The 13,160-nt window shown below is 34.9% G+C and overlaps 1 protein-coding gene across 1 annotated transcript; it reads right to left on the bottom strand.

The window, feature by feature from the left end:
• Window positions 1–955: 955 nt before the first annotated feature.
• Window positions 956–3,042, bottom strand: LOC115969267 (protein JINGUBANG-like). Its single transcript, XM_031088878.1, has one exon. The coding sequence runs from the start codon at window positions 2,919–2,921 to the stop codon at window positions 1,461–1,463; it is 1,461 nt and encodes a 486-aa protein (XP_030944738.1). The 5' UTR covers window positions 2,922–3,042; the 3' UTR covers window positions 956–1,460.
• Window positions 3,043–13,160: the final 10,118 nt, after the last annotated feature.

Consider the following 13,160-nt stretch of genomic DNA (forward strand, 5'->3'; position numbering starts at 1 on the left):
TATTTTTTCCTTGCTAGTTTGGTGTTTAATAAATAATTTTCTTTTAGCATTTGCATTTGAAATTGTGGGGATCCAAAGTTTAAAAAGCAAGTCATTAGCAAGGACCTAGCTGAAATTGTAGTTCTTATTGGCAAACGATCAGCAAGATAGGACCTATAAGTATAACCTACTCACTACACCAAGGATCAGTTATCAATGGGGTTGGTCGAAATTGATCCTATGGTTATGTTAGACACAGCTGATTGAAAATATATTTTTATAGAGTGACAACCAAGTGCTCTCATACCTTTGTTGGAATATGTGATTTGGGTATTTAATTAAAAGACCTATTTTGAGGGTACAATGAGAAACTTTTAGCCATTTGAATCCAGAAGGGTTTAGTTTGACAACTCATATCCCTCAAAGAGAACTAATGGAGAAAACTGGAAAGTGATATTGTAAATAACAATTTTGACAACTGACTACATAATGAGTTACATATGGTATACTTAGAATAATAGGTTTTTTTTTTTACGAGATAGGAGTTACTATAGGGTTGTTTCAGCCTCCTTTAATGACCGAAGGCTCAAATGGGGGACTAGGCTCACTGGGTCCTTCCGAGCAAGTGGGCTGAAGCCCAATCATTTTAAATGGTGAATCCAAAATTTTACACGCTCAAAATATAAAGGAAAACAATCAAACATCACATTAGCTTAATTGTCAAAAAAAAACATCACATTAGCTTATCAAGAGGCAGGGAAAGAAATCGAGATTTCAAGTCACAAATTTTCTGCCTCCAATAATTTCTGCATCCATTCCTGCAGCAAGAACTTTTGTTTTAAACTCTTATAATTGTTTGTGTCCTATAATTTAATTTTTATTATACCATCATGAAATTTAAAATTACAAAGACAAAGAGAGAACAGCAAATAAAGATAAATAGTCTCTTCGTAAAGCTCAAAAAGAAGAATCATGATACAGTCCCGGAAGAAAATACATAAACAATAATATTTACAGCTCTTATTAAAAACCAGAATTCAATCCTCTCTTAGAAACCTTAAAACACATAAAGACCAAAAGCAAAAAGGCATAAAATGCTGATAAAAACACCTTTCTATACATTGGTTTATCATTTAATTTGAAGTGCATATTCTTTGGATCAAAATTCTCTGTACAATATATAACACGAGACATGTGGACAAGTAGACAACCAATCTCGCAAGGCAAATCTTGTAGCCACAAAGTTGCAAAGAATCTTCACCTTTCTCACCAGCTCATTTCAAGTGGCAAAATCTCATTACATTACATGACCAACCAATTGCTTACTCAATCATCATCTTGTGAGGAAATTATCAAGTGCCCCCCAAACCACTCACATCTCCTATGCTCCTCATCTTTTTTCTTGTAAAGTTATTGTAACTGTACAGATCATCACTGTTATAACCTTTTTAATTTTTAATTTTTTTACTTTCACCCTCTTTTTAAAATTGATGGTTGTTTTTCCTATTTAGGTTAGGCGAATTAGAATAGGAAAAACTCGCTCTCATTTGCTTCAAATCCGGTGCCTGTTCTGACACGCGCCACACTTTCACCGACTTATCCAAGCTCCCACTATACACTATCCACCGTTGATCACCATCATCTTGATTATCACAATCCTCCTCAACCGTCAAGCACTTAACGGGTCCATTATGACCCGTCAGAACCGAAAGACAAACATGGGCACCACCGGCCTCCCTCCTCCACACGCAAATATTCTTGTCAGCGGACCCACTGAACAAAAGGTTCCCCGCCGTAGCAAGGCACAGCACCGCAACCTTGTGACCCCTAAGGACCCCACCATGGGACAAGTGCTTTTCACGCTCCCAGAAATTCACAAGCCCATCAGACGAACCACAATACACCACGTCAGCACCACCAGAAAACGATGATTGAGTCACAGCCAATGATGTAACCGCGTTCTCTTGCTTCAACAAAACCTGCACCAGAAAATGCTTCGTCCCTTTCCCTTGCAACTCTCTCTTCCACATCTTCACCGTCCCATCTGCAGAGCCTGTGAAAACCAGCGAATCGAACCCGGAAACGACGGCGTTTACTGCATCGTCGTGAGCTGGGATTGACTCTAAGCACTTCGAATTCGCTACGCGCCACACTTTCAACGTTTTGTCCCACGAGCCTGAGTACAACAAACCCAAATCCTCGTTCAAGCTCATGCATGAAACAGCGTCGAAGTGTTTGATAAAAACAACGTTGCGGTTTCTCCGAACTTCCACGTAGTTTTTCGGGTTCCACGAGCTTTTCACGACGTCTTTAAACGTGGGCAAGCTTCCAATACGTTTGAAACTAACGGGGCCATTCTGCGAAAACTTCCAGATTCGGATTTTACCGTCTTGGTGACCAGTGAAAATCCTGTCCCCACATATAACAATGGTTTTCACTAACCCACTGTTCGATTTAAACCCAGAAAACTCCTTCATGTTTTTCCAAACACGTATGTTCTTGCTGTCCGAACCTGTGTACAACAAATCACCGGACACCGCTAGAGAATATATGTGACCTTCTTCTCGTACGAGCGAGCCTATGAGACCGTTAATCCGAGGAAGACCCTCGAAGAAATTAGCGAAGGGCGAAGGAGATATCCATGGGGACTTGTTCATAGGCGAGGATGGGTTCCAGGGAGACATGACATTGTACGGCGAGGAACCAGAAGTACTTTCGTAGTTTCCGGGACTCGTTGCTGCAGAGGACAAACTGGGCCGGCGTGAGTACTCTAAATTATCGTTGCTATTTTGACTTTGATTATTGTCGGTGTTGTAATTGTCGTCGTCGAATTTGTTTGATGACAACAAAGCCGGATCTGAATGTAACAGAGATCCTAGCTTTGGTCGGCCTAGAGTGCCTGTTGGCTCCATAACAACGGTGCCACCTCTGTCGTTTGTCATTCTTGGATCAATTAGATGGGAAAGTTTGTGTTTGGTTGGTGAGAATTTGAGAGAGAAATTGGAGGAAAAATAATGAATGAATGTGTGTAAAAAATTTTGTGAGGTAATAGAGATTTGAGATTTGAGAATTAAAATGAAGGGTGAAGGAGTATTGGTGTATATATATATAGAGGAACAAAAATCAATGGTGGTTGTGTGGGTTGGTGACACGTGGTGGAAATATACGTGATCGTTATGAACTGGAAAACCGGCTGTGCCGGTAATGAGGAAACTAGAAAGAGAAAAATAGCAATTGTTGGTACTTTTGTTGTTGTGTTGTGTTGTGCTGTGTGTGTATGGAGGTGACGATAGATGGTTTTTTTATTTTTGTTTCTCTATTTTCGGCGTTTGAGATCCACACGCTGCTTTGGAACCTCTTTTTGTTTTTTGTTTTTTTAATTTATTTTTGGGGGCTAGAATTTAGAACGTGAAGAAGCGTTTTCATACTCGGTGTTTTTGACCTTTCAAATTCACCAGTGGTCCAGTACAAATAAAAATTTTTGACCTTCGAGTAGGTCAAAATTTTAATGCACGTTTTTCCATTAAAACATTGTGCGTGTATATTGGCAACTTTGCTATAAAAAGTGGTTTTTGGGTTTTCTTTTGCTGAATAATAAATGGTGTCTCTTTGTTGTCTTTGAATTTGTCTCATGACTGTATAGAGGAAAAATTGCACTTGCAGAGTTAAATTAGCAATTGAGGTGTTCTTTTTCTTCTTTTCGTAGTCCGGATGAGTTAACCTAATAGCATTTATTTAGAAAATATTTTTTAAAAATTTTATAGAAAAGGAAAAAAAAAATATTTGACAACTTTTTATATTTTTCATAAAAATAATATTAAAATTTTTCTAAAATAATTTATTAATAATTGTCCTAAGGATATTTGTTAATAGGACTCTTTAAAGTTTATCATTTATACTAGATAAAGTACATTAGATATAGAGTTGGAAACTTTGAATACCGTGATTGTGTTGATTTTTTTTTTTTTTTTTTTTTTGAATATGTGATGAAGCAGAGTAAATTTTGTTATTGTATATTGTAATTTAATTAATTAACCTTATGAATTATGAATCATAATTAGGTCAAATGTAAATTTTTTAGTATTTTTAGGAATAACTCTTGTATTTGAATTCTTCCTCTTTATGGTTTATGGCTAATTATTCAATGTTCTAAAAGTACAAAAATATGTGTTTTGCTCTCTTACATAATAAGTCTCATCAATTAAATTTATAATATAATTCACTATTCATAAGAGAGGACATTTATTGTGCTTCAAGAGCACAAAATTATGACATCTTAAAACTAAACAACAATTAGATATTTAATGTATTATTTATGTTAATACATAATTAAAGAAAAAAAAAATAGTAACGTTAGCAATTGTTCAAATATTTAATTGGTTAAGTAGACACTTAGTTGTAATATTTATGTATGAATGAATATGGATGTGTGGGTTAATAAATAATATAGTGTCAGTAGGTTGCATTTTGTCATTTTAGTTTAAAATATTTAAAAAATAATAATGACAACTGTATAAAAATAAATAAATTTTATACAAATTTAACAAAATAAAAAGGTCACACCTAGCCACATTGACAATAAATAATAAAAACTAATAATGAACTACCATGTAATGATTTAAAAATATGAAAATTTGTAGAAGTTGTAAAATTTCATATATTTGCATTTTTTTTTTATGACTCAATATATTCAAGTTTTTTTTTTGTATTAAATTTTATTTAATTTAAAATTTTTAATGACCTCTCTAAAAAAAATCACGGTGCTGCCACTGTGGGTTAAATATGTTAAATATGGACAATACTTAGAAAGTGTGGATGCATTTTGTGCAATTACAATATTTAATATACATTTTTTAAATATAAATTCGATAGTTACAACTTTTATTATATAAAATATATCTATAATTTAAGGCAATCTTTCAAAAGAAAACCACAATATTCTTTTGGGAGAAAATAACTAGGATACATTGTATTTAAGCGGAAAAGAAGATACATTGTAGAGTCGAAAAACTTTTGAGATTATTCGTTTTCAAGACCATTGATATCCCACTATCATAGATTATATATTTTTGGACAGAGCATACAAATAACTCTAGGGTCTGTGAGATCTAAAACCAGTAGTTTACAGCTACAATTCTTTTCGCATTCAAAAGGTCACCAAGGTTAGTAGGTTACAAATTTAAATTTACAACTAGTCCTTAGAATGGGCTGGCCCAAAAAGGTTATCAATTGACTCTTTTGTGCTAATTAACTACTACATTTATATATAGATAAATAGAATTTCAACTTATGAAGTCTATAGTACAATATTTGCTTATATATAGATAAAATAGAATTTCAACTTTTGACGTTTACTGTATAATGTTTACTCTTATCATCAAGCTAAAATACCGATTGATTTTTGCTTCTATCATCAATCTAGAATTTCAACTAATGACGTCTACTATGGTTATCATCACTTATGATGTCTATTATAAGATGATTGCTCTAGATTTCTTTTTTAACGATAATAAACTTTATTAGTTGAAAGTCTAAGACAAAGTGTATTCTTTACTAGAGTGGAATTAGTGACAACTCGATAAGTCAAATGAAAACAACACTAGATTGAAATGCTAACTGTGACATCGAGACCCAGATATGATTTTCATGGTGTGTTGAGGATTGGATTCTTTCCCGTGACCATTTCACCTGTAAATTTATATTAAGAGAGCCATCATCCGAATTAGCTGAACAATGTGGTTGTCATGCCTTTGCCTCCTTAGTCGTCACTATTAATGTGTAGCTTTAATTGAACCATGCATTTTCATTATGTCAGCTAGTTGCTGTGCCTTTGCCACGTACTGTAGCTTAATTAGACCATTAAAAAAAAAAAAAAAAAAAAAGATCATACAATGACAAAATCATTGACATTGTTTATGATTTTATCGATAGAATTGACTTTCAGATACAGTTATAGTTCATGAATATCTAAAATTGTTGAATTTAAGCTTTGTGGGGGCATAGTGACCCCGGCCCACATAATAAGCATAAAACTTTTACATTTTTTTGGCAATAATTAATTACTCGAGTCTCGTGGAAGTTTTTTGTATCAACCACATGTCATCATGTGATTCATAGTATCTTTTAACTTGTTATTGGCTGAAGTTAACTTCGGTTGGTCATCTTCTTAAAAATCTAATAATGCCAATTGTCCTTAGTTTCTAATTGAACGATACATTCAATTTTTAAAGGCAACTATACATATATATATCAATGAAATTAAACTCTTATTATAAATTTCAATTAAAGGATAAATTTATTTTTGAAAGGTAACTATACATAAATGCCAATGAAATTAAATTTTTATTATAAATACTTTTTTATTTTGAGAAGGTTATTATAAATACTTTGAACTAGAAAAATTATTAATTTATTGACGAATTAGTCAAAACTATATACTATAAGATGAGTTATCTCTGGAAACACCTTTTTTTTTTTTTTTTAATTATAAAAAATGATATTTAGATCTCTTCAATAATTTGACTATTCCCTTTAGCATGTATTGTCACCTTCGTCCCACACACAGCGGCTTATTACAAGGAAAAATCTCTTGGAAGTGGCCCCAAAGTATCTCTTGAAACACCTAGTTGCATTTCTTATACCAATTTGCACAAGAATATTATATTACTAGTCTCATCACACGCGCTCCGACCGTGCAATAAGGCTCTTTTTTTATTTTGAGTTTAATATAATTTTTCAATTTTAATTTATATATTGTTAGTGAGATTACACTGGAATGGAATTTTAAGAAACTAAAATTTATGATATAAAAATGAATAAACTGTTGGATGTAGTTTGTGCTAATTTTTAGAGAAAAATGTATCAAATGTGCGTGAGATATATATAAATAGAGAGTTCTAATTTGTAGGAAAAAAGTTTCTCAGATAGTTTTTTTTTTTTTTTTAATTTGTTGAATTACAATTTTAACCATATTTTTATTTTATTTTTTAAGAATAAAGATTATCTAATTAGATTGTGGATATTTTTATATTTTTTAAAGTTACAATTAACTTTCTAAATCCTCTTTATATATAAAGATGAAATAACACATTTCATTACTGAATAAGATAGTAATAAACCCACTATTATACCTAATCAAGGAATTCAATTTCTACTAAGCCTAATTACTTTCTTTCCACCATGTAAAGATGGCTATAGGATAAGGATCTTTGGCCGCAATATGTTTCTCAATCCTCGTATGAAAACACACCCATGTTTTTTTGCTCTCGAGTCTCTAGTTGGTGAACCATAAAAGCTTCAATATTAACATTCAGCCAAAATTCTGAATCATACATGAGGCTTCATTATTTCGCCGTATAAAGCCTTTGAACTTTGAAGCCGTGGCGCGCCAAAACCGAGATTGCTTCGTATTTTAAGTAACGTTCGAATTGTCAACGGTCCATAAATTTCCGCCACCTATATTTCACTGGTGAGGTGACAGTGACCTCATCCAATCCAATAAAATCTAGAACTCCAGTGCCACGTAACAGTTTCTTTCTTAAATTGCTCCAATTAAAATCATTTTCTTTTTTCTTTTTTTCAAAAATAAATATATAAATAAATAAACATTTTCGTTTTTTGCCAAGTTATCCAAAATTAGATTAATACCCACCAATGTTACAAAGCTTTATTTTTTTTTTTTTTTGAGAATCCAATTGTTACAAAGCTTGATGAGCCAAATTTGAGCATAAATGAATAATAGCCTAATTTAGTAATTCTTTCTCTCATCAAAACTTGATGTTGAAGTGTCATAGTCTTGACTGACATTTGGCGGTCTGTATGGGCCCCACAATATATTTTTTTTCTATTTTTTGAAGGAAACTTGATTTAAAATATTGTACTAGCTTACAGTGTTTCACAACTTGATTTGGATTTGCTAAATATTTTGATCTAGTTTGAGTATCCAAATCAAGCTAAAGAAGATGAAATGTGGGGGTTTATTTATTAATTTTTTTTGTGTGTGTGTGTGTGTGTGTTTCTTTTTGAAGACAAGCAAATAAGAAAATGAATGTGTTGGATACACTTGATTAAACACTCCAATTTCACAGAGAGAGAGAGAGAAATCTTCCCAAAATTAATTTTTTCACCACAAAAATATTGTAATGCAATATTTTATGTTATCTTAGTGGGTATTTTGTCAGCTATTAATCTGTTTGTTGTGAATTTTAAGTCGAGCCAAATGAGCTGATACAAGCATAACATACTCAATGCGTCACCAATATTCTTAGATTTTGAAGGAACAACAGAAATTAGCTTTGGTGGGAAAAGAACCAAATTGTACAGATTATCTCACACAGATTTATTCATTGTATGTAGAATTGCTGCGGGTAGGTAAGAAAGTATTAAGTTCTTCACAGTAGCTTTTTTGAATATTTGAACCAAATCTTTCATCTTTGTAGAGAAGCTGACTAAGTGCAATGACCCAAGTTGCCTTAGTTATTAATTCTGGTATCTCATTCCTGTTAACCTTGATTTGATTTGTATTGAAATTTGAAATTGAAAATCGACATGCTAGAAAGAATTTTTAGTCATATCATATACTTGAAGTTCCACTTGCTAGCTGATTACTAATAATAAGTTATCAAGAAAAAAAAATAGTTACCTTAGTCTAAAACTGTAAACTGAAAATATTATTTCCAAAATGCTAATCAAAATTATTCAAGAAAAATGGCCTCTCAAGAGTCTCAACTTTTTTCCTATATGTTCACTTACAATAATTTATACTGGTAGGATTGATTTTAGTTCTTAAAACTGAAAATATTACTCCCAAAATACTAATAATAATAAAAAATTTAGCTTATTCAAGTTGCAATAGCTTATTCTGTTACTTGTATTTTGTATATTATATGGTGCTAGTAGAGTATGTACAACGTAGAGTTTAGACACAAGCACACGTAGCTATACATTAATCTCAACACCTTGCTCTCCCATGATAGAAAATTTATTTAGGCAAAAAAGCTCGTATATATATGTTTCTCAATAAATCCTAAGAATTGATTCTTGATAGTTATAAAATTATCTCTTGAAATGTCAAATATTTCTCTGCCAATTTTATATTTATAGCTTACTTTTTTTTTATAACTAACTTTCTACTATTTAATTACTCCTATTTGTTATTCGACCAGCAAATAAACAATAATTAATGTTCAATTGCTGTTAGTTAGGCATAAAAAATGGGAAATGAAATACGTGTCAACCAATAGATACACATACATATGTAAGATACTATGATTGTACCATGTGACTCTCATCAATAATAATATAGTATAATATACGTACGCTAGATGCAAAATTCCGTGACACTTGGCTCCACGTACACCAAGGTTTTCTTAATTTCTAGCATTTGTAAAAGTTGTACCAAACTTTCTTTAATTAGAAGGAAGAAATCATTACAATATACAACAATGGAAGTCAAAGTTAGCACAAGGATTATCTTTCTTTGTTTTTCGAACCCGGGCGACGCCATTGATTTTATTTCAAACCAAACCAAAAACATTTTTAATAGAGCTTTAGAATTTAAATCCTGTCTGGATGATTGTAACTTCCTGGACCTTGGTTTTTCTGGACCAAAATTCACTTAGTCTAATCGTCGGCAAATTTCGGATCTTATTTTAGAACGCATTGATAGATGCTTTGCGAACCCTGCTTGGAGAATTCTATACCCCGAAGCATCGGTAACCCATTTGCCCAGGGTTTTTTCCAATCACTGCCCTGTTCTTCTAGAGTTATCTAGGCCTCCTCCTTTGGCTTTTGATAAACCTTTTAGGTTTCATACCATGTGGATGCACCATCCAGATTTTCCAAATGTGGTTAGGAATACTTGGGAACCTGGGCTTGACCTCCATTCAGCTATTAAGAGTTTTGTGGTTAATGCCAAACAGTGGAATAGATCGGTTTTTGGGAATATCTTTGCCCGGAAGAAAAGGGTTCTAGCCAGGATTAATGGGGTCCAAAAAGCCCTTTCCAATGGCCCTAGTCATTTCTTGATCCAACTAGAAAAAAGTCTCATCGATGAATATAACTCTATAATGCAACAAGAGGAGGAATTCTGGGCCTTAAAATCTCGTCTTAATTGGGCTGCGTATGGTGATTCCAACACCTCATTTTTTCATGTCTCCACACTGGTCAGGAGGCATAAGAACAAGATTAGAATGTTAAAAAATTATGTTGGGGAATGGATTACTAATGAAGAGGAAGTTAAAGAGTACATTCTTTCGGGCTTTAAGGAGATTTTCCAAACGGAGTTTCTATTCTCCCCCGCTGATCCAGTGGCCCTATTTTCCAGTTGCAGCTTTCTTTCTGAGGAAGAGAGATCCATATTGGCTGGCCCTGTTCTGGAAGATGAGATTAGACTTGGCCTTTGGGCTTTAAAGCCTTTTAAAGCTCCTGGACCAGACGGACTACATGCGGGGTTCTTCCAATATTTTTGGAATGATGTTAAAAACTCAGTATGTATGGAAGTGTCTAACATTTTTGAGTCTAGGGTGATTCCTGATTTTCTTAATGAAACCTTGATTTCACTCATCCCTAAGTGCGCCAGCCCGGAAAGTTTGGGTAACTTTAGACCGATTAGTCTATGCAACACCATCTATAAGGTGGTTACAAAAATCATTGTTGGCTGCATTAGACCCTTTTTGGATAAACTTATTTCACCAAATCAGACTGCCTTTGTCCCGGGGAGAAGGGGTTTGGACAATGTTGTTGTTGCATAAGAACTTATTCACTCTTTAGATAAAAAGAAGGGTAGAGTGGGCTTCATGGCCATTAAAGTGGATCTTGTGAAGGCTTATGACCGTCTTGAGTGGTCATTCATCCGAAAAATCCTCCAAGCCTTTCGTTTTCCTCATGAGTTGATTAAGTTGATTATGAGTTGTGTATCAACCACGACCATCTCTATTCTCATTAATGGAGGTAAATCAAGCACCTTCAAGCCCACTAGAGGGATACGTCAAGGCGATCCCCTTTCTCCATACCTTTTCATCCTTTGCATGGAGTACCTCGGATTTCTCATCAATGAAAGTTGCAGGCTGAAAAATTGGACACCACTGAAAGCTTCTAGGCAAAATGTGGGTGTTTCACACCTTTTCTTTGCAAACGACCTTATGTTATTTGCCAAAGCTGATAAGGAAGGTGCTGAATCCATTAAGAAGGTACTAAATATCTTTTGCAAGGAATCGGGGCAGCTGGTTAGTGCTAAAAAATCCCGCATTTATTTCTTGCCCAATGTCTCCCCAAACATTAGAGAGGATATCTGTGGTGTTCTGGATATTGCTGAAACTGCAAATATTGGAAAATACTTAGGCTTTCCCCTAAATCATAAAGGTGCAGCCCGGAATAGATACAATTTTGTTGTGGAAAGGGTTATATCTAAGCTTTCGGGGTGGAAAACTAAATTCCTATCCTTCGTTGGAAGAACGGTTGTCAAATCTGTCATGGCTGCAATCCCAAATTATGTTATGCAGGGGGCTGCTTTGCCGAGTCATGTTTGTGAAAAACTTGATAAAGTCAATAGAGATTTCTTGTGGGGTTCATCTGCTGAAAAGAGAAAGCTCCACCTTGTTGGATGGAGCAAAATAATTAGGCCCAAGGATGAGGGGGGGCTCGGCATCCAGGCAGTAAGGGCTAAAAACATTGCCTTACTTGCTAAGCTCAATTGGAGACTCTATTATGACCAAGATTCCTTGTGGGCAAAAGTCTTATTAAATAAGTATTACTCCCAGCAGCGTCGGGTTTCTTTGAATCCGGAGAAGCTTCCTTGCTCTTCTAATTGGGCTGCAATAAAAATGGGGTTTCCTATATTTAAACAAGGTATTTGCTGGAATGTGGAAAACAAGTCGAAACTGAGTTTTTGGGAAAGTAATTGGGTGAAGGGTAATACTATGAGAGAATTAATTGAGGGCCCTCTTTCCCAACATGAGGAGTCGCTTACAATTTCGGATATTCATCCTAATGGGCAGTGGAACCTTGGGAAAATTTCTTTTGATTTTCCTAAGGTGGTCATTGACAAAATTCAAGCCATTCCTATTCAATCTTTCGGTGAAAGGGAGGAAACTTTAATGTGGAAATTTTCAGCGGATGGTGAATTCAGTATGGACTCTGCCTACCGGTTAGCTATTGCAGATCAACCTAAACCTCTACCCTTTTCTGGCGGCTGGGTATGGGGTTTGGATACTCTGCCTAAAATAAGACATTTTCTGTGGCTGTGCAACCATGCTAGCTTACCGACTAGGCAGGTGATTAAACTTAGGGGAATTGATTGCTCTGTTTTCTGCCCCTTATGTAATGTGCAAGAGGAGTCGATCTTACATGTACTCAGAGACTGCCCATTTGCTAAGAAATTTTGGTTATCCATCGGGGTGCCTCAAGTTATTACTGATTTTCTTAGTGTTGATTTGCTGGTTTGGCTTAAAATTAACTGCTTGTGCAGCAGAAACATCCAAGCTAAAGGTCTCCCCTGGTGTTTCATCTTTCCTTTTGCTGTCTGGTGGTTATGGAAACATAGAAATAGGGCTGTTTTTGATAACTGTCCAGCCAACCCAAAGCTTTATTTGTCTTGTATCCAGGCTGTGAGAGAATATTTCTACTATGTAAGCAAATCCCAAATGTCCAAACACTATTCTGTTGTTCAGGTGCGCTGGTTCAGTCCACCGATTGGCTGGTTTAAGCTAAATTCGGATGGTGCTGCACTTGGAAACCCGGGCAAGGCGGGTGGGGGAGGCCTAATACGTGATTATCAAGGGAATTGGGTTAAAGGGTACATGAGGCAGATCGGTTTTGCTTCTAGTATTGTTGCTGAATTTTGGGCTTTGAAGGATGGGCTGCTGCTTGCTTCCCAACTTGGCATCTCTAAGCTTCTTGTGGAGTTGGATGCTCAAGTTGTGGTTAACTTGCTGCACTCTTCCAAAACTTGCAATAACTCCTTCTCTTCTCTGCTTAATGATTGCAGATTCCTCTTTCGCCAGTTCCAGCAAGTGAGGGTCAACCATGTCTTTCGGGAAGCGAATAGATGTGCGGATTTGCTTGCTAAAGGTGGCTGCACCCTTGATGGAAATTTTGTTGTTTTGGACATTCCTAGTTCGGAAGATCTTTGTAATATTTTAAATTTTGATGCTCTTGGAATGTACTCCTTAAGGCTTGTAGCC

This window comes from Quercus lobata, chromosome 11, assembly GCF_001633185.2.
Source record: "Quercus lobata isolate SW786 chromosome 11, ValleyOak3.0 Primary Assembly, whole genome shotgun sequence".
In the NCBI taxonomy this organism is placed as follows: domain Eukaryota; kingdom Viridiplantae; phylum Streptophyta; class Magnoliopsida; order Fagales; family Fagaceae; genus Quercus; species Quercus lobata.

Bases quoted from the DNA above. Each gene is read 5' to 3' on its own strand.
- LOC115969267 (XM_031088878.1), bottom strand. From the start codon at position 2,921: ATGACAAACGACAGAGGTGGCACCGTTGTTATGGAGCCAACAGGCACT.